This window comes from Babylonia areolata, chromosome 26, assembly GCF_041734735.1.
Source record: "Babylonia areolata isolate BAREFJ2019XMU chromosome 26, ASM4173473v1, whole genome shotgun sequence".
Lineage (NCBI taxonomy): Eukaryota > Metazoa > Mollusca > Gastropoda > Neogastropoda > Buccinidae > Babylonia > Babylonia areolata.
Window position 1 is genome coordinate 44,360,456 of NC_134901.1, and position 22,514 is coordinate 44,382,969.

General features: G+C 43.1%; 1 protein-coding gene across 2 annotated transcripts; it reads right to left on the minus strand.

Annotated features, from left to right (window-relative positions):
• Positions 1 to 488: 488 nt before the first annotated feature.
• On the minus strand, positions 489 to 14,317 carry LOC143300640 (uncharacterized). Of its 2 annotated transcripts, none has more exons than XM_076614452.1 (2): positions 14,206 to 14,317; positions 489 to 7,087 (listed from the first exon to the last, which is right to left on the minus strand). In XM_076614452.1, exon 2 carries the CDS (start codon positions 7,080 to 7,082, stop codon positions 3,531 to 3,533), a length of 3,552 nt encoding a protein of 1,183 aa, XP_076470567.1. In that variant the 5' UTR covers positions 7,083 to 7,087; positions 14,206 to 14,317; the 3' UTR covers positions 489 to 3,530. The 2 variants fall into 2 exon arrangements, with proteins under 2 accessions (XP_076470567.1, XP_076470568.1); XM_076614453.1 differs by having other exon boundaries at positions 489 to 7,084; positions 14,206 to 14,308.
• Positions 14,318 to 22,514: the final 8,197 nt, after the last annotated feature.

Here is a 22,514-nt window from a genome sequence, read left to right on the forward strand (position 1 = left end):
AACGAACTTTAAGCATGATACACATGTCACAAGTGTTCCAAAGTCAACATGGCCAAGTCAGAAACAGACACATAACAACCTTCCAAAGTTCCTTCCCTCCTCCTGCTCGTCTTCACCTTCCCACATCACCCAATTACACTTCAAAACATCTTGCCCAAGTCAGCCCCTCTACGAAATCTCACCAATACTCTTACTGTGCGTCTTGAGCTATTTACTGAGGAATGAAAGGAAAGTTTCTTTCCTCACAGGCATTCGAGAACTTGCCGCAAACCTTACAGAATGATCAGCCTCTTGTTCTGTTGTGGTATCAGAGAAATAAGCACAAAGTTCAAAGTAAAACTTTTTTTTAAAACAGATCTCAATAGTTTCTCTTAGAAATCTACTTACTGCTCGACATAAAAGGCTGTCAACAAAAGCAAACTGTTTCCAATGACCAGGTTTTCATGCTGACAAAACTATCAGCTCTGCTCATGTTAATCTTCAATGACGACAGCTAAATGGTATAAACTGAAAAAATAAGCAGTGTTGTCAAACACCGACATAAACAATTCCAAACCCAAAATCAAAATGATAGCTAATCTTGCTGTGTATAAACCGTCAAAACGTATATGGTTTACATCCACAATCTTTTCGGGTTTCTCCAGTTCAGAAGAACAGGTCAACCACCACACAAAGAGCAGGCAGGATTGCAAAGAACACATCAATCGTAGCTTTTAGGATCGCTCAGCTCTTCCAGGCAACTGTTCTTAGCTGTGGGCAACTTCAATACACAAAGACTATGCAGCTAACCCAAGATTTCTCATTCATGACAACATGAAAGTCAATCCATTCAACATACAGCAGTGATCGGTCAGGCAACTTCTGGTTCCAAGCAAACCACTCATAAAGCTTTCATTCATGATTCTGCTTGCTTTTGTCCAGCTATCCACTCGTTCATCAAGATATCACACTTCTATTCAGCCAGAGAGGTTGAACCAGTCTCCTCATATTCACATAGTTCCATATTATACAACAGCACATTTTCCTGTCCAATCTTCACATCATGGTCAGCCTAGTATTTATATCCAGCTTTAAAACACTGATAAATCACCAATCGACAGACAATTCCCCTGCCTGTATTTTGCATCATGTTAATTCAATGACTCTAATTTTGCAACACATAAAATCAATGCCACAAACTCACTTTTGTTTTCCCAAATACAAGTGAAAAAAAAAGAGTCAAAGAATGCTGGGACTGGGAGACAAACTGCAACAAACACCTTAAGTCAAACAAGATAAGAAAATCAATAAACACCAAATGTGCAAACTAGTACTGAGAATTTCACATCCTTATACGTATCTATTCTATTTTGTTTTCTATGTATTACTTACTGAAGGTGGACTGAACACAAAGTGCATTAATCTTACTTTTAAGCTTTTGGATCACTGTTTGAAATCACTATCTTACAGCTACTGCACCAGAAACCAATTCTATCCCCATGCGTGCATGTATGCGTATGCATCTGCATGCCCCTTGGGGCGATAAGCCCTAGACATAGAGTGATAAACCAACTGGTGTAATCCATTCCTTTACAAGCTTACAAAGACTTCACTTGTCTACAGTCCAGGACAACTGCCCATACTCGGAACATTTCCCACTTCCTGATTCCAGAAATGATCTGTTGCAAGTACAGGGAAGAGAAGGGTGATGAACAAGGGAGACAGATGGAAAAGAGACACAGAGAGAGGGAGAAGAGAAAGCAACTTCATTACAAAATAGGGTTGCTTGTCAAAATAAACGAACTATTCTTATTCGCGATGCCCAATTTTTTTCATCCTTTTCCCCACATGCTGATACTGCAAAAGTATCACTATGACCAGAAGTTGGCAGTTGTTTTTGTTTTGATTTTTTTTTTCAACTTCTAGACAGGTCTGAGAATGGGCCCCCAATAACGCTCAAGACATTCAGCAACCACAAACGTCCCCTTAGTGATCGTCATTGTAGGAAACTGGACATCTAGGAGCTGTGCTACAGTATAATCAGTGTCAGAAAACAATACTGCTGCCCTTAAGTGCAGCTGAAGATGGCCACTCTTTGTGTGGGGTCCCTCAGGCCTGCTGGGTGGCCCAAGAGAAGTCAGCACTAGGAGCTGCCACACCATGAAAAACACAGCAGCTGTGACTGGACTACCAGGACTGACAGTGCTGAGGTCCAACACAGCATCTTTGGGAAACACCTGAAAAACAGAACGCCTTCTACTTTCTAATGTGTCTTGGCCCTCTTAGATTTCCTGTTTCTTCCATATTGAGCCATTTCCTTTCTGTGTCCAGTTAGAGCTGATTGTAGACTGCAAGTTACAGCTGACAGCAGCCCCTTGGAGGTAGAGCAGACATGGCATGAGAAAAGTTTGTTCTTATACTGAAAACAGGAAAAAAATCAATCACCTTCAGAATTTTCCCATTAGCAAGGTTAAAACATGAAAGCGATAAGTTTTCATTATCAATTCGGAAAAAAAAGTACATGCATATGTTTTTATCTTGAAGAATTCCATTACACTGATAATATGCTGGTTGTTCTTGTGAAAAGCAGACTGGAAAACTAACGTATGAAGGGGACATGAATTATATATGCTTTGTTTTCTGCTTAAAACTGGCTTTCTGTAATTGTTTTTTGGTACTACTTTAAAAACTTTACACAACAGCTTGTACAGAATACATAAGTGGGCAGATAGATACCTGTCATGAATTCACTCAAGTCTTGGTACAAGTCAGTTTGCTGCACAGTGTACAGCTATTCCATTTAACAGTATACATCATCATATCCAATTCAGGCTGGACAGTGAGAACATCTGCCTTCTTAAACAGCCTAAACACTTTCACTATCACCCAGTATTACCAGATCATTCAGTTACCTTTCCTGATCCCCACACAAAAAAAGCAAACAAAAACATGCCAGCATCTAGTTATTGTATTATATTAGCATTTATCACTTTAAAAGTTAAATATAAAAAATATTTTTTTAAAAGAAAGAAAAAAAAACCCTACCTGTAAATGATAATTGTGCTGCATTACACTTTTTTCCTTTCACATTACAAAAATCCTGCTTTATTTGTCAACCCTTTTGGAATGAACACCTAGGGATTTTTTCTTCTTCTTTCTGTGACTCAGATAATTGACTATACGTGAATAAATTTGCAGTCTAACTTTTCTTCTCTTTGCTATTTCTCCACCTCCCACCCACCCTGTTCTTTGTGTCATGTTAAAAGTTCTCAATTACTTATGAATCTTTGCTTTACATCCTGAACACATAACTGGTTTTCACCTACATACAAAATCTGCAAATGTCTTTTCTTGCTCAATTGCGCATGCTTCTACAAGCCTTCATTCACACTTGTCTGGCACCTGTGATTCAATGACATCATCTGCACACTGTCATTTGTAGATATATACAGTCTGTGGGTTGGGTTTTTTTTGTTGTTTTTTTAAATTTCACTAAACAAAACCTCTTCACTTAAGTGTTTTTAATTTCACTACTTGTAGTGACACCTCAGTCATGGCTTCTCTTCATCTGATTTCTGGCTAAGGCGTCGCTGGATCTTGCAGGCTGGGCTGTCATTCTCAACATCGTTTTCAACTTCATCCATTTTTCTTTTACAACTTTTTCTGTCTGAACTGTCTTCTTCTGGTCTGTCGGAACCATTGCTATCATCTGCTCTCTCAACTGCTTTCTCATCTGCAACAGATGGACAGTCCCCGGCTGCTTGTTCTTTCGCCTCAGCAGAGTCGTCATCTTTGTCTTTAGGTGGGTCATCGTCTTTGTCTTTAGGTGGGTCAGTGTTGTCCTCTTTTCCTTCATCTTCCTCCTCTTTCTTGTTTTCCTCCTCTCCTTTTCCATTTTCACACGTCTCCTCTTTTTCGTCATTTTCACCCGTCTCCTCTTTCTCATCCGTTTTGGAGTCCGTTTCTTTTTCGCACACACTGTCCTTTTCCAAAGACGTCTGGTCCATTTCTTCTCGTCTTGTGCCATCACCGTCTTCTGCTTTTTCCTGTTGACCCGTTTCCTCTCCATCAGTTTTTGGATGCTTGGGTTCTGTGGGCCCCTCCTCGGGCTCCTCTTCTTCACTGTCAGATATGGTGATTGGTCGCTTCATTGTTTCAACAACAGCACGGTCAATGTGTCGAAGAACCACAGAGCACTTGCGAAGGTGCTTGTCACGCATGTGCTTGATGTAATAGGCCGGATGGAAACCACTCTCATTGCAGATCTGACAGGTACGCATGCCTGAGGCTGAATGCAGGCAGGTGTGACGAGCCAAAGACTCTTTGTCCACCACCACCAGTCCGCATTTCATGCAGGTGTGATGCACACGCATGCAGTGACGCGTCAGGTCTACATTGCGACTGAACGAGAGGTTACACAACACACACTGACTGCCGCGGCTGTTCTTCCCTTTGGAGCTGGGTTTGGGTGTTCCCGAATCTGTGGGGGGAGTCTTTTGAGGTGGAGCACTGGCTCTGGGCTGCTGATGACTGGAGTTGGCCATACTGGGAGCTGCCATCTGTGGCTTGTCAATGCCACCTTGGACACTGCTGTTCTTCACAATGACTCCATGCATCTTCCCCATGTGGGTCTCCACTTCCTTCTTGGTGGAGAAACGACTGCCGCAGAAGATGCACATGAGGGCCGCCAAGTAGTGGCGCAGCTCGCGGTTGTGAACCATGCGCATGTGCATGAGGATGTTGGGCACCCGGTGCCCACAGGAAATGCACTTTCCTGCCACACCATTGCTGGTCTGGGTAGTGCCCAGCATGTCGTTCTTGTGCACTTCAATGTGCTTCTGCAGACCCTGCGCCGTCCAGAAGCGAGCAAAACAGGTGGCACAGTACAGCGGAGGCAGGGGGCGCTCAAACACACCGAAGGGCATGTCAATACGGTGAGCATAGTAGAAATGAATGCGCAAAGCCTTGCGATCCTTGACGTAACCTCCGCAGATCTCACAAACTTCAAACCCATTGTTGGGTTGGTTTGGTGCAGGGGGCTGGTTCTGGGGTGGTACCTGAGGCCTTCCTGATGTGTACGTTGATGAAGCAGCTTGATTACCAACTGTGTTCATCTTTGACGACATCACTGGAAAGTTGCGGTTGAGAGAATTGGGCTGAGGTTGCTGTTTCATTGTTGCTGGTCCCGTCTGGAAAGTCTGAGTTGGGGTTTTGGGAACAATTTGTTTGGCAGAGGGTAGTATTGCTGGGCTGGAAGTGGTGGGCAACCCTCTCCTGGTCTGCATGTTCACAGCTGACATCTCATTGCTGGGCATGTCACGGATTTTGGTAGAAGAAGACACAACTGGGGTAGCTGGTTTGGGTATGATGGAGTTCATGAACTGCCTGGTAAAGACATAGTAAAACACGTTCTCAAGGCACAAGTTGACTTCAGGTCCTGTGATGCAGCTTGGGTGAAGATTGAAGGCCTCTCGGAACTGGCGCTGGCAACGCACTTTGTGTTGATCCAAACGATTTGTGTAGTTTGTCTCATATGGGCACAGTGTGCATTCAAAGAAGCTGGGACGGTTCTCTACATACCCTGGCCGTCCATGTATGGACTCCATGTGGAATTTGAAGGTACTCTGCTGGCGAGTAGAGAACTTGCACAACACACAACTGAAGAAGCCGCCCCGCTCAATGTGACCATGCTGCTGGTGGTTATAGAGCACATTGCTCAATTCTGTTCTGAAACCGCACTTGCAGTGCTTGTTCAATTTTATCTTCAAATGTCCAATTTTGTGGTTCAGCTCTTTGTCAATTTCTTGCAGTTTGGCAAAGTCATCTTTTTCCTTGGCCGACAATGAGCCTTCAGAATTCCGGCTGTGTTGTATCCGCACCAAGTCATGGTAAACAAACTCCTTCACAAGATCGGATCCTAGATCAAACATCCACTTTGTAAGATGACCTAGCTCTGCTTTAGGATTAGGTTTGGCATACTTGGGCTTGATGTTGATGTGATTGTCCACCTCCCAGCGGATATTCTCAAGCATGCCTATACTGGATGTTGGTTTTTCTGGGATGTTGGTCAGTATGGGCGCCGAAGGCACTGCATTCCTTACTGCCTGGTTGTAGGGCGACATCATGAATCTGTTCTGATTGGTCATCATGTTTGAGTACTGAGGCATGAAGAGAGATGGAGAGCTCTGAGGATGGCCCTTGTTGATGCCGGACATGGAAGGGCTGAAGGCTGTGGCTGAAGTGACACTACTGCTGCTGGGAACATACACAAGTCCTGCACCTTGAACCTGCACAAGCTGCATCCCAGATGTTGAAGTCAGAAGCGAGGAGCCGGGCACATTGCTCAAATACGGTACGTAACTAGCGTTAGAATTGGACACCTTGACAAACGGAACATCTCTGGCACCTTTGGAGCTTCCGCCAACCGGCTGCTTCATTGGAGATTCTTTGATTTCCACCACATCGTCATCATCATCATCATCTTCATCCATCTTCTTTACTTCTGTCACACGTTCCTCAGTTGATTTAGACTTTCCCTCTCCATCCACAACAGAATTCTGTCCTTCACTGGATGCCTTCTTTCCATGTTTGGGTTCCTCCAAGCTGCCACTGTCACCTTCAGCAGTTTCACTCTCTGCAGCTTCCTGGTCCACTTCTTGCTTGTCTTTAACAGTCTCTTCTCTTCTCTCTTCCTTTTCTGTCCCATCTCCAGATTTGTCTTGAGCATCAGTTTCACTCTCTTGCCGTTTAGTGTCCTCACTGTCACTGTTTTGTGTCTGACCTTTCAGGCCACACTTCTCTTCCGCACCTTTCAGCTCTCCTGCAGAGTCTCCTTCGTTATCTTTCACATCTTTTGAGAAAGAGTTTAGTGATTCCTCATCAGAAGTCATTTTTCCATTCACTTTGACTGGGGATGCCGGTTTCCTTCCATTGGTTTTCTGGCCGGGTTCGCTGGCCGAGGCATCATCACTGGACGCCTCATCTTCCGACTCGTTCATGGTGATGGTGTAGTCCAGGTCACCGTCACCGTTCACCTTCTCTCCAGGGTCGCCCGACGCAGGGGACTGCGGTAAGACACCACCACCCGTTTTAGCTGAAGCCATGTCTGCTGCACAACATATAAAGCAAAAGATTATTCCCAGCACTCCGATCTTACAACAGAAAATAAGAGATAGATGGTGGAAGAGGCGTAGACCTCAAGGCTCATGCACAAAAGAAAAAAGGTAAGACCCACACCAACAGGAAAGAAAGATAAAATACCCAGTTTTTTGCTTTTGTTTTTTAAAGAACAAAAGATACTGATCCATCAAGACTTTGTCATCAAACCAAACACTGGGAAACTCCTGTCCCCTCCCAATCTTCTGATCTCCTGTTTAAGGTATCAACATTTTTTTTTTTAATGTCACTATACCAGTATATAAATCAGGAATTTCTTATTTAACTATCTTAAAAACAAGGCTGGAATGTATCAAGGGCCCAGTGCCACCAAAAACATTTTCAGACATGCATGCAAAATCTTCACAGGGTATACTATATTAGTATATATATATATACATAAAGTGAAATTCAATTTCAAGCAACCAGACAGTCACTAAAAAATAAAAATAAAAATAAAAAAGATTCAGAACGTCATCTACAGCCTGGTTCCCTCTTATTTGTGTTGCTGTGTTCATGATGATCTGGCAGTATTCTGAATTCCCACACACAGGCGCACCCTTGTAGTTGTACTGTCCAAAGGAACGCATTTCACTTTCCTTACTTCAGTATAAACATTTATGTTTCCAAAAATTAAAAAAAAAAATGCTGCAAAGCAAATCATCTCCACATCACATGTTTTAATTTAATCACATAACTTTAATTATGACAATTTAACTCAAATTTTGAAAGGCTTCTGTTCTGACACCAACCAACCATAAAAAATTACCATTTTACAATGTTTGATGAAAGGGTGGATCCCCGCGGGGGGAGGGGTGTGGGGGGAATCTACACTCGGCAAGTCTCACACTGCCACAGTTTTTTTCCAGTATGTCAAGTTGTAACCATGACATTTTGACACTGACCTTCACTATTGGGTATTTGTTCTTCCTATGATAACTGTGCTGAAGTCTGAGGTCGGCTGGATACAAGACTGTACAGTACCATGTCAAACTGATGCAGAAATCAAAGCAAACGGGGGAGGGCAACACCTACTAGTTCACATGGGAAGTCTTTGTTACTGTTGTATTAACTGCGACAAAGGAAATCCCCATGGAACCATCTGCCCTGGTCATATGAAAATCCCTGCTGTGAAAACTTAGGAAAAGTCAAAGGAGCCCCCCACACCCACAAGAAAGCCCCAATCATGAAGTTGACAGAAGGGCCAAAGGCTTCAGCTTCAATGAAGAGGATTCGGACAGTACAGCAGCCATGCATGCAGGTGAAGACACTGAGGGTTGGAATGAGGGATCCCTGAATGGGGTTGTCACAGCAGATTTGGTTTTGACTTGGGAGTTCCAGAGGAGAGACATGCATCAGAACCAGCAGGTCTGGGAACCAAGGTTAAGCCGGTCATTTGGGTGCTATCAGGATGAGCTATGGGCATTCCAACCAAGCTTTCCGAACCACCTTGGACAGGATTGTAAAGGGAGAAGCATACGCAAAAGCAATCAGGTTGCTCAGTCCAAAAAGACAGCATCCACTGTCCAAGCTTGTGGGTTCGAGACGAGCAAGATATTAATTGGGAGACTCATTGAGCCTTGTAGCAGAGGTCCACCATGGTTGAAACCACAAATCCCACACCCTCTGAAGGGGGGTCCACTCCAGTGGAGGGCTCTCTGGGACCTGCTAGACACAGCTACTGAATTGTTGGCTTTGCCTACTACGTGTCTCACCGAGAGTGCAATGCCCTTGTCATGGACTTGATAGAGTGTCTTTTTTTTCCCCTGAATTAGCAGTGAAATTTGGCCAATCAGAGCTAACCAACAGGCCTAGTTTGCATCAGTTTGACATGGTAAAGTATGATACCAAATGATAAACTGACATCTCTCACCCTGCTCACACCATCACATTACTTTACACTTTCAGGGGATGACTGGAACAGTCTTATTTGTAAAGTCTGACATGAACCCTAATCTATCAAAGACCACATGAGGCACTCTGCTTCCACACTAAGTGTAACACTTTCTTCTTTTTAACTTAAGGTCCTTTTGCCCCTAAAATATTTTTCTGAAAAAAATTCGGATTTTATCATCATGCCTGTGGCACCACTGTTGACCTCCACTGCTGCCCATCTATGGTCTTTACTAGCTTCCCAACTTATCTCAGTTCTACTTCAGTTTTTTTTTCCCTTCAAATTATTCCCCTTGGTTTTCCTTGTGATCTTGTTCCATATGGTCTCCAGCAACTGGCTAATACTTGGCAGTAACTAGCATTCTGTGTCCTATCCAACACCATCTTCTTTGCATAACCCCCAGTCCAGCATGGAAATTGACAAGTTGTCTACCCCTACCCCCAAGAGTTCTGAATAGGAAACAGTTGTACGATTCAAGTTTATGACTGATATTCTTGGTGATATTCCTAAGGCTCAACACTCAGCTTCTATCACAGACTGACCAAAGTTTACATATCGGCCAACAGCAAAGTAAGAGCTGTACAAGCAAGTTTCTCCACTGCAATGGGAATTCTTTTGTAAACTAGGAGGCAGGACTGCACTGGCTCTCAGTGCTGCATCCATGGGGGCAAGTTAGCCTTTCATCCAGGACTATCCCAATGCTGACAGTCATAAAACCCTCTTGGCTGAGACGAAGAAGTGGGGATGTAACTTGGCAAGACTTCTTCTGCGTTCACTCGTATGCACACGAGTGGGCTTTTACGTGTATGACCGTTTTTACCCCGCCATGTAGGCAGCCATACTCCGTTTTCGGGGGTGTGCATGCTGGGTATGTTCTTGTTCCCATAACCCACCGAACGCTGACATGGATTACAGGATCTTTAACGTGCGTATTTGATCTTCTGCTTGCATATACACACGAAGGGGGTTCAGGCACTAGCAGGTCTGCACATATGTTGACCTGGGAGATCGTAAAAATCTCCACCCTTTACCCACCAGGCCCCATCACCATGATTCGAACCCGGGACCCTCAGATTGACAGTCCAACGCTTTAACCACTCGGCTATTGCGCCCGTCACTTGGCAGGACAACCTTCACTGCAATCAAATTCCAGCCCAGGTAACCAGGAGTTGCCTCCACTGCGGTTCTGATGGTTATCTTTGGAAATGACTGGACTATCGTACATGCCCAGATGTGTACTGACAACACTGCTCTTAGTTAATTGCAAAGTTTTTAAAAGCGAATGTGTGAAATGCTTTTATTTGAGAACATATGTTTATTACTCTTGTTTAATCAAGTAATCCGCGTGTGCGGGGTGGGTGGGGGTGGAGGGTGGGGGTGTGTGCTGATTATCTGGTTGCGCTTTCCGCAATTTATCTTTATCTATTATAATCAATGTGCAGTATAGTAGGCTATGTTTATAATTATATTCAAATAATGTTTAATTCTTTCTGTTTTTACATTAAGAATACTAGTTATTACCTGCAGTGTGTGGATGTATGTATGAAACGGTGTATGTGATATTTTTTTTACATTTGTATCTTCGTAATATTCGTAAAAGCTATTGTTGACTTTTACAGTTATGGTCCCCATGTTGTTTACTTGTCTACGTTGTGATAATGCAGCTGACCAAATTTCTCCAGTTGGAGATAATAAAGTTATTCTTATCTTCTTATCTTATCTTGGGTGCTGGTGCCTGTCTTCCACTTCTACAATGTGATTTTCCTCCAAAAGTTAAAAATGTTTCTCTTCTTCTATTGTCTAGGGCTCTAACTAGTGTAATGCCCACATAGAAGTGGTCTTAAAACACCTATCACAGTATGACTTTTACCCCACCATGTAGGCAACATACTTGGTCTTAATTTAAGGGTAAGCAGGTTGTATACTTTGGTTTTGTCCAGTACATGTAATGTCATTTGACCAGTTCACCACAAAATCATTTTCGAAACTAATAGGTCAGGGCAATAAATACAATCTGTCATCCTGCTTTTCATCAATCAGGCACTCATTGTATTGAGTTTCAAAACTATTCCATTTTCACTTTCTTTGTCCAACCTACTCTGTGTGTGTGCGTGCGCGCCTGGGCGTGCGTGCGTGTGTGATCAGTAATGTGTGGCAATATTTGCTACGGAAAGACCACCCACATAAGAGGTAAACTGGTGTATTCTGTTGCAGTATACAACCTGTTTATAGTGTTAATGACAATGGCTTTACGCAAGCATGGTTGGATTCACTGCTGGGCTTGGTACCATTTTTTTTTTCTTTTTTCAGTAGTTTTTTCTTTGTGTTTTAGTTACATTGTCAAGTTACTTTATCATTCCCAACAACAAACAGGTGTGGAATAATAGAAACACAGTTTTTGAAATTTGAAACCGCTGATTTTGCAAATATTTACCAGGAGAAAGAAACAAACCTATGAAAGGCCTTCGACAGACTGACTTAATGAAATAACAATTGGCCTACTGTCACACCAATCAATCATTTCAAACTTGTATGCATCAATGACCTATGATGGTCTCTAAACCTAAACCTTGTCTGAATCCAGTTCAAATGCCAACATGGGACATAGGATATTTCATGTGCACATTATTTGCAAATGTATACTAAGTGGATCATCAATATATATATATATATATATATATATATATATATATATATATATATATATATATATATATATATATTAACCCCCTCCTCTCTCCTTCACGCCAACAGGTGCTGCCACCAGGACTCAAGTCAAACCCAAACCCAGGAAATGAGGAATGGCCTTATGTTGAACATCCACTGCTCTAAGTTTAACCACATGGCTACCGCGCCCTTTTCACTAATGAGTAATGTATTTCAATCTACTAATTTCTTTCAAATCAACACAAACTGTCAAAGTCAAACCTTGCCAACTTTCAGAATCTTTACAAATTCACTGTAAAATAATGCCATGCTGACATGCATCAACAAAAATTGTTTTACCATCTGCAGTTATCTTCTGACTGAAATGAAACTTGACATGTGATTGTGATGTAGTCATGTACTGATAGAAATCCCAGAACATAATTATTATGGTGACTTTGACTCAAGGTTAACACCATCAACCATGGTATGCACATACTGGCATATTTTCAATCATACATCATACTTTGAATACTTTGCTTAAGTCTTGATCATCTGCCCAACACACTGTGAAGTTCAATCTTTTTTTAAAAACTATCGAAGAAAGAAACATACTTTTACTTTTTTTTAATGTCATAAATTTTTATATAAAAGTTCATTGGACTGCAGAAATGCCAACGAGTGACCCAACAAGCCAGTGTATGCCGAGTTTAGAATGCCTCTGAATAATCACTCTCACACACACACACACCCACACACGTGGTTAGAATGCTTCTAAATAACCACACACACACGTGGATACAAGTACGCACCAGATTTTAAAAATATAGGATACTAACAGAGCAGAACGTGAAGCAGAGATCAGTGTTGTCATTTTTAATGTATGGATATGCATAAATTAAACAGAACACCAAAACAGTAAATGAAAAGCAACTGGCTGGCTCACCATATTACTATTAATCAAGTTATTTTAAAAGTCACATCATAAAATGATCATTATTTGTTTTTTCAATTTTTATTGAAAGTCTGTTCAAAGCAGCTTGGGAGATGCATAAACTTAACAGCAATGCTGGGTCTCCTCTGGTGGGCAGCCTCATGGTATTGACTGCTCTCTTCTCTCTAGTCTTAGATTTGCAAGTGTTTGAATCAAGACCAAATTAAGGAACTATGGACTGGGGAGTCAGAATAAGTGCCCAGGAGTACCAAGAACTGATGCAAGTAACTGCATGCATGCATTTGCATGGAGAGACCACCAGGGGCACTTGCAATGTTATTTATTTACATAGACGATATACTTTGTACATCAATGCCATCACTGACCAATCTTACATCACACCAGCCTCAAAAGCCTAAAGTAAATCATAAAACAAAAATATTGTATGATAAAAAAAAATAATAATAATAATAATAATAATAAAACAAAATAAAGTAACTTGTTCCATCAGTTCAAATAAACACTACACACAATAATAAAAAAAAAAAACACCAAAAAACACCAACATACATCTGACAAAAGTGAAAATACTTTAATTGCTACTGCTGGGCAATATAATCATAAACTGCAAAACACATTTCAAAAACATATTTCACACACACACACAATGTACTAAACTGCTCCCATCTATGTCACAAAAATAGTTCTGATTTCCAAGACTAGGTAATGGAGAGTCTGGGAAAAGAGTGTGGGGGTGTAAGGGTGAAAGTGTGTAAGAGGGAGTGGGGAAAGCGAGCTGTGAGATCAGGCATACTTCAAAATCAATTTTGTTTTTCAACTTCTCCCCGTGTATCTAATAGGCCTTTGAAAGAAAAAAATCTTCACTTAGCAACGCATACTTAAAGCTGCTATTTTTTTTTTCTTTTAGGCCAAACCACAACGTGAATATATGTTTTCTTTGTCTTCAAGATGTCTACACCATTTTAAAATTAGCCTAGTTATCGAATCACTACTGGACAGACCAGATGCGCTGACGCACGAGCACACATGATACTCGGGTTAAAATAAACGTCACCTTTCTTTCAATCATTTGTTAAAACTATTCTGTAGTCATCGTATTTTGGGAAAAAGTAGAGGGTTTTTTTTCCTTTGACTAGACACAAGTCAGTCATAACGTGCCACAAATGCGAACCAAATCGGAATCAGGCAGTGACAGTGCCATGTAACCAACCGTGTTCCGATTCAACAGTCTATCAACTGCGCATATTTCTAGTAAATTAAATGATAACCAGGTCAATAAATACACAAAATACAGTGATACTGTCGAAAGCTGATCTGCGAATCGTTCGAGTAAGTTGGAGGAAGAAATCGTTCTATTTTAATTCAACACGCCTCGCGAGACAAAAGGCGGGATCACTCTGTAGCATGGTTGGTGTGCTCTGTTCGGCTTTCTTGCAGTGCAGCCACAAAAAGCACTCGAAGTCCGCCAGCCAGGATAAAGGATCTTGCGAACCTTGTATATTCGATTCTATTTCTTCACGTCTTGAAATATAACTATAATTAAACATATACTAGAACAGTACAAAATGGTACTAACCATCAGAAATTCACAGCACAAATGAAAATCAACAAATTTTCATTGTGGGGCCATTTCCAGGGGCAGCCGGTGACCATGACAGAACACTCTCCCTCGTAAAGATGGCGCTTGGATGATCACGTGACAACAATCCACACGACGCCTACGTCATGAACGCGCTGCATAATAAGGAACACTCGACCAATCATAAGCCCGACTCGAATCCGCATGCGCAAATAGCAGTTGGAATCTTCAGCCTCGAAATGGTCAAAAAACAGACATGGCGTCAAAATAAGTAGGTCACGTCAAAATCTGGCACTATTATACACACATGTCAGCTTTCATAATGGGAAATTAATAGTGTCTATGTTTCTATAGCCAATACACTATATACTATTCATAAAAAGTTCAAACATTTTAGGATCTCAACGAAAAAGGGAATACGTACCCTGTGGCTATGACGTCATTCATTGGCAACTTATGTCTGGTCGCTGCACGTGCGTCACAATGATGTACACCCTTGAAGCTGTGATGCCCAACTTTTTTCCCGTCATCAGCTGCTATATTCATCATTGACTTCTTCTTTATGTCCATCCATTCTTGAACAATTTTATCATGGGCACAACCTCCAGAAGATGATGTGGCGTTATGCTCAACACGGTCAGTATCAAATAACAAAATGTGTCATAACTGATATCACCAAATGAATTGGGTGTGATTTATGATACACGATTTGTTTAAAAACTTGAGTCCCAAACTTGTCTTTGTGGATAGGTAGACTATTTTACCGGGGGGATGGGGAGGGGGGGGGATGAGTGACCAGCTGACAAAGACGTTAACAGTGATAGCAAAGAGAAAGGGGGGGGGGGGGAAGCTTCTTCATGGCTCAATTGTGATTCCTACTGTGTACGCCAACATAGTCGAAAGCGCCGGGGTTTGTAGTGGGGGGTTACCACGGTACTTGCATACAACGATCCAGGCAAAGGATAGAGACACACAGATATACACAAAACCGAAACACGGGTGTTTTACATAGACAAGCTTTGTTTGGAAACACGCGTGAGCACTGAATGAATCACTTCTTACACTGATGCCCAAAATTTAATTCAAGGTTATCAATTGTCTTTGTTTCAGAATATGTTTCAGAAAATAAATATATGGGCTATTAGAGCATTTGAGCCACTACTGATTTGACCCTGAAAATCCGACCGTTCAGTATCTTTTATTCTTACTATGATTTTTCGGGATATTCATTAATGCCCAAATTTAGGTCAAGGTTATCTAGGCTGTCCCAGTTCCAGCATACATTTACTGAAGAAAAATAAGGGAAAACGGTTACCCGCGAAGCGCTTGAACATCTGACGCTGAGAATCCGACCGTGACCGTTAAGTATCATAATTATGATTTTATTCTCCACTGAGAACAACTTGAGTAATACGTTCAAAGTATCCCGGCCGCGCTCGGAAATAATCACGTTCATTCAGTCATCTGCACACATGAATGCTGAAATCTCACAATCCTTCATAGACATTGAATTTTTTCCTACTGACGGTCTGTTCTACGTGCCCAAACAAACGAACAAAAACAAAGAATAACATATCCATTCACGGGCAGTCCATTACCTTTTAAGATGTTTTGACACTTTTTCTGACAAATTAGTGGCAGACTGTGAATTTGGTTCGACTTTAAAACGGGGCTTCTTCCACCACTATTTTCTTCTGTCCAAAAACAAAAAGTCCACCCGTCAGAAAACTGTCTCCGCTATGAGACGCTCTGGCTCTTCTGGTTCCATCGATATGGAAATCATAGCAGAAGTTGACTGTTCTTTACATTACTCCAAAGACGGAGATGAAGAAATTGCAATCCCAACAGGAAAATACTCCACCAACTTCCGACCTGATCGAGAAGCCCTCTGTGAGGCAGCCACAACAGTCTCGCAGAACTCCTCAAGAACAACAGGGCAGGTGGTGCTGTTCTCAGACGCTCTCTCCGTGCTCCAAGCCCTCAAGAACTCCCGCTGCAAAGAACAGAACCTTCTCACTTCAGCCGTTGTTGCCCTGAGTGCCAGAGTGGAGAAAGTGGTGATACAATGGGTACCAGCACACTGTGGCATCTCAGGCAACGAAAAAGCGGACATTCTGGCAAAAGACTGTGCACAGGAGCAGGCCAACAAACTGGTATCATACGATGAAATCAAGACAATCATCAAGGCACAGCAAGGAATAAAGTGGCGCCTCCAGCACCCCAAATATAACCCAGAAGACAGATACCATTTGCTGGAACGACGGGAACAGGTCAAGATCTTCCGCCTGAGGACTGGACACAACCGCCTGCTCCACCACATGCACACAAAATTTGGCATTGGACAGAGTGGAGAGTGCCCTTGTGGTGAGGGACCAAGTGACAACCGACCACCTCCTTCACTGAGACTGTAGGACGCATGCAGCATCCAGGAGGAAGTACTGGCCAACACCGACAGCAGTGGAAGCCAAACTGTACGGCACCCTGGAGGAGCTGCGACGGACGGCAGCCTTCATCGAGGACACCGGGCTGCTCATCAAATGGGAGGCGAACGAGGAAGAAGAAGAAGACTCTTTACTCCGTACAGATATCCAGACAACAGATAAAAAGCTTTATTGTCATGTATTTCAGCGTTTGTTTTTAATCTCTGCACTGTTAAAAATGATAGAATGTCTTCATTACCAAGTGTACCAGAGTCACAAGGATATTGGGGGTATGCATGATAGTCAGTCGTGTCCGACTATGACCATCAGAGGAGGCGAGCTGTCCCCATTATGTGGGTTAGAATTTGATCATAATGGAGAGTGTCTTGCCCCGCTACATCCCCACTGACTTCTTCACTGATTTCGACCAAGAGGTTTTTAGAACAGTCGGCAGAGGGGCAGTCCCCAAACTGCCAACCAGCCACCAGCTGAAGGCTGCAGCACCTCAGAAAACCGAGCATGACCGCCTGTGTGGCAAGGTGAAACGGACGGCTACTGCGATGCATGTAAAAGCCCGCTTGTACATGTATATACAAAGAGAGAGAGAGAGAGAGAGTGAGTGTGTGTGTGTGTGTGTGTGTGCGTGTACGTGCCATGCGTGCGTGCGTGCGTGTTTGGGCCACGGAGTGTGTGCGTGTTTAGCTTACCACTATAAATACCGTTGCCGGATGGCAGTTAAATAGTCAGTGATTGCTTGTCCATCACCGACGACAGAGACTGACAACCGTCAGTGGAAGACCAGGACGAACCGGTACTGCAGACGCAGCCTATCAGTGTTGTACGTTACGCGGCTGCTGCAGCAGCGACTTGAAACCGACGGGAGGACTCAGTGGCATCAAAGTAACAGCAGCGACCCTCTTCCCGTTTCCTTGCCTCATACAGCTCGTCTGGCCGCAGCCTTAATTAAGCACAGTATCAGTCCGTGCACCTTGTTTGCATATTTTCTGTGTCTCTGTCACAGATGCAAGCACACGAATACATGTAGACATAAACGCCACCCGACGCGAGTTAAATGCAAATTGTAGGCCTAACTTAAATCATGCAAGTACAAAAGGCAGGTTCTTTGAGTCAGTGTCTCCCGCGAAGCTGTTACTATGACAACTCGAGCGGAGGGTGTTTGTGTGTGTTGGGGGTGGGGTGGGGGGGGGGGGACAGACAAAGCGGAGACTTAGTCGAGAAAGACAGAGAGAGATGATCCTGATGATGAACTGAGATGACTGGTGATCAGTGATAAGTTATGACGGTGCCGGATAGAATGACGATCGAACAGGTCAGTAGCGATGTCATTATTGATTTATCAAGCATGCCGCAAGAATTCTGAAAAAAAACCACAAATAGATTTTGATGGAGCTACGAATGAAGTGTCTTTCGCGTAGCCGGAAAACTCATCGAATGTTATGCAATGAGCCACACTAAGGGATTCGTTCGTTGTCACCAGGATGATGAGCTCAGTCATTGCCGGAGGCACCTGAAAATAATACGAATGATATTGGTGTAGCTGCGACTGATGAAAACACATGTAAGTAAACGAATAATGACGTAAAAACTAGACTGACCAAATGCTGGACATGCTCAGTTGGTTCTCCTACTCTCATAGTTTGTCCGCGCGGCCGGGCCAGCAGCTCTTCAGCACCGGTTCAAGTTATCACAGAGAGAAACTCAGAAAAGTTGAATGTACACCGGCCTTGGGCCATAAGACGATATATAAGAGAGAGAGCGAGAGAGAGTATAAAACTCCCCCCAGTTTCCCCACATCACCCCACCCCTCTCCTTCCACAAAATTTCCCCAGTTCACAAAGAATTGACATCAGTAATTACATTCGTGCCGTCTAAAGACGTTATGGAGCGTAAAGCGAAAGTGCATTGTCTGATATCATCGTTCATGGCTTGTGAAATATGTCTGGTCTGTTGGGGTGGTCTTAGACGTACGTTAAACTCAGTCGGAAATGTGTCCCCAAGGCCGTTTTGCCGCGTCATTCACCATGTCTGAGTCACATGATCGATAAACAGTTCCGACGACGTCGGCAGATCCAGCCGCAACGTTTTTAAACAATTGAGTCGGACGCTTTTTAAAAACTGAATTTTTTTTTAACCTACATTGCTTATTACATACGGTAATAGAAAGATATATATTCATGCAGTGCCGAACAACAAGGTTCAGGCTGGTCCGTCCTGTTGGACTGTAGCAAAACAGAGCGAACAAAGTGCCTCAGTCCTGGGCCTTCGGCTACGTTCACTTCCACCACAAGGGCAAATGTAGGTCAAAATGGCGGACGGTCGAAACTGCAGTCGTCGGGGCTGCAGTCGTCTCGGCCGCAGCCAAGTTAAAGCTCACGTCAAAATGACGTAAGAGCAGGCTTTTCTTTTCTCTCTCTCCCACCCCCACCCCCTCCCCCACTGGCAGAAGGGGAGGACAATCCGGGACCGCCGGGATTTCGTCTCGGTTGGAATTTGTTTTTTTTGTTTTTTTTAAAAGGTTCTTCAATATGTATATTATACCCCCCCCCGCCCCCTCCCCGTCACTCCCCTCCCCCCACATATCGAACTTCGCACACTTCCCTATGCTCGCTCGGTTGTTGCAAGAGGACGAGTCTTCACTTGTTGAGACATGGATGGTATGGTTGTTTATAGTCCGTTGTGCCCATGGAATGGTTGTCATGAAAGCGCAGGGGTTTGAGCAGTTAAATTGAATGATAACTGTTGGTAGCTGGCGTTTTCAGCGGAGGAAAGCAAAGGAAGGGGGGGGGGGGAGGGGGGCTTGGGAAGGAGGCAACGTTGGGAACTGGCCTCACAATACAACTCAGAGCAGATAAAAAATGAGACGGGGGTTTGGGGGTGCGGTGGAGGAGGGGGGGGGGGGCGGGGGGAGGAGGAGGTTTCACGATCTCGTCTTCCGACGAACTCGCCGCGAGATAGTCAGAGAGAGAGAGAGAGAGGCGCGTATGTGTGTGTGTGTGAGAGAGAGAGAGAGAGAGAAAGAGAGTAGGCGACGGAGAGGGGGAAGTGTGCGCCTGCGTGTTTGAGAGAGAGGTGGGAGTCTGTGTGTGTGTGTGAGAGAGAGAGATAGAGAAAGAGAGGCGCGCCTGTGTGTGTGGCGGGGAGGGAGTGGGGTAAAAACGGAAAGGGGGAAGAGTGCGCCTAGCTGTGTACAGAGAGAGAGAGATGGCCGGGAGTCTGTGTGTGTGTGTGTGTGTGTGTGTGTTACTACACAGAGATAGCGAGGGAGCGAAAGAGAGAGAGAGAGTGTGTGTGTTGTGATTTGACAAAAGATGTAGTCCCAGCTGCTACAATAGCAGCTACTTTGTTTTTGGTCAGTATAGGAAGCGATCGTTGGCTAACCACTGAGTGAAGGGAGTCACACAGATAGTCCCTGGATTCTTCTAGTAGTGGCCGAGTGTGGTGTTGGGTGGGAGGTGGATGGTTGACAACATTTACTTATAGAGAGACAAGACAAGACAAGACAAGACAAAATCTTTAAGACAAGACAAAATCTAGACAGAGAGCCGGAGACAGAAAGCGGGAGACAGAGAGAGAGAGACAGACAGACAGACAGAGACAGAGAGCCGGAGACCGAGAACTAGAGACAGAGAGAGCCAGAGACAGAGAGCTAGAGAGAGAGACAGAGACAGAGAGAGAGAGATGGAAGACATGCAGGCCACGCTGCCTCCACAACAACAAAACAGTCACTGTCAGTTCAATGGTGTCTTAGAAGTTTCAGTTTCACTGAAGGAAGCACGAGTCAACTATGAATCGTTCGGATTGACCCATAACACCCTTCATCAAATCAGCTTAAAATCAGTGGAAGAAACCTGGAGGAGATACCTGACTGTCTTACGCTTTGGCCCGACGAGATGGTCAGGCTTTATTTAAAGCCTTTCTTAGAAATGGTGTCTTTGAATATCAGACTGAAACGAATCGACACTAATTTTATGTCTCCGCTTCAGTTAACTGATTTCACCTCTGTGCGCGTGCGCGCGTACGTGCGCGCACAAGCGTGTGTGTGTGTGTGTGTGTGAGGGAGAGAGAGCGAGAGAGACTGAGAGAGGGAGAGTGAGGCTGCAGTTTTGTTCTCGTCTTCTCGATCTCTCTTTGTGATCAATTTTAACAGGTTCATCAATTTTTGACGGACATGTACATTCTTCATCAATTGTGGCTACAGAATATCGTATCTTGCAGCCGTTTTATTTTCCCATAAAAAGCACACCGCAGTCTAAAAATAGTGAGCCATCTCTATGTTTCCTGGCCTAAAACCTGACCCAAAAAATGCACTTCGCTTGCTTTGCTTTCAGGGAGTAGCGAGCTCACTGTTTGCACCCTGTCAGGGCCTCTCGTGGAGAAAGGTTGATTTGTTTCTTCAGTTTCTTGCTCTCAGTGCGTGAGGAAACAGAACGATTTTCTCCTTTCGTTCCTCCTGTCTCTTTCCGCTTGAATCGTTGAAGCTATATCGAAAGGACTTTCGACGAGTAGGTTTCGTACACTGTGTCCAGTGGACATGATTTGGAGCAGAGTGAGAGGAAGGAAGAAGATAATTGGTGGTGGTTGCGATGACAATGTTCATAACGTTTGTTTTCCTCATTGCCATTGTGTCGCCAGACACGGCAACGAAACTTTGGACATGCGCACACGGCGTTCTGCTGGGGAAAACAGCGATGTGTATACGTACAGCAGACGTGCTTCTGTTTCCACTTGCGGGGAAAAAAATCTCCACTGATTTTCTGGGCGTGATAAACAACGAGAAATTCTATCAATAATGGAGGCAATAGGAAGCTGTCAATGTGTAATATATAGTCAGATCCATGTAATGTGTGAAGTTCATGTAATCATTATTGAGACTAACTGACGTTTTCGTGGAGCCTAACAGTGGCCTTACATAAGTGGTTAAATCCCCTGCTCGTGGCTCGCCTACGATATATATATAATGGCCCGCTCAGTGTCTGGTGTTATGATCACGTGGATGATATTCAGTTGGGTGTTTACCATGATGTTGAGGTGAATGTGTGCAACGTAGGCAGGGGAGTGAGGATGGAGGAAGAGGTGGTTATAGAAATCTCACTTGTAATCATGATACATTAGATTATTTCATTTTATTTCAAATACATTATGTGCCTTAAGCATTATTGCATTTCATTGAATGACGCAACCGACAGTATTAGCATTATTGTCAGTTGTTGGTGTTGTTGCTATGATGATGATGATGATGACTACTCTCACTTTAACGCCTTAAATCTTAAAAAAGAAGATAAATAACTGTAATTTTACAACTTTAACACTCCATTGGTTAAGAATGTCGTTGAAGAGCTCTTGAGCCGTATCAAAATAAACTTGATCACCAGAATAGATGATAATTAATTTCCTTGTTAAACAGAAAACTGCTGATTCTAAAATTCAATGAATTTGTAAGTTTACTAAAAGACTGCATAGAAGAAAGTTTATTTGATTTATAAAATCTAGTTGTAATGTGGAAAGAAATGGCGATAACTGTAGAATCATTCAAAGAATGAACCAAAGGCAAAGGACGGAAAAGAATGAATGACAAATATGTATACAAAAAAAAAGAAGAAGAAAAGAAATAAAGCATTAAACAGAAGGTAAAAAAAAAAAAAAAAAAAAAAATCAAAAAAAGAGAAAGAAAGAAGAGTAACGACAATAAAGATAGTAATTATATAGTTTCCATGATTTTATGTTATGAACAAAAACAATGACTGTGGCATTTTGTCGAGATATAGTTGCAAAAGCGTCTCTTCAAAACAAACGTTTTATTCTGTATTATTAAAATCATCTGTTCTGAATAAGGTATAAGCAAGCTGTATCAAAGTACGTACCAGT

What these genes read in the sequence shown, in the direction of transcription:
- LOC143300640 (XM_076614452.1), bottom strand. Translation starts at nt 7,082, where the DNA reads ATGGCTTCAGCTAAAACGGGTGGTGGTGTCTTACCGCAGTCCCCTGCG.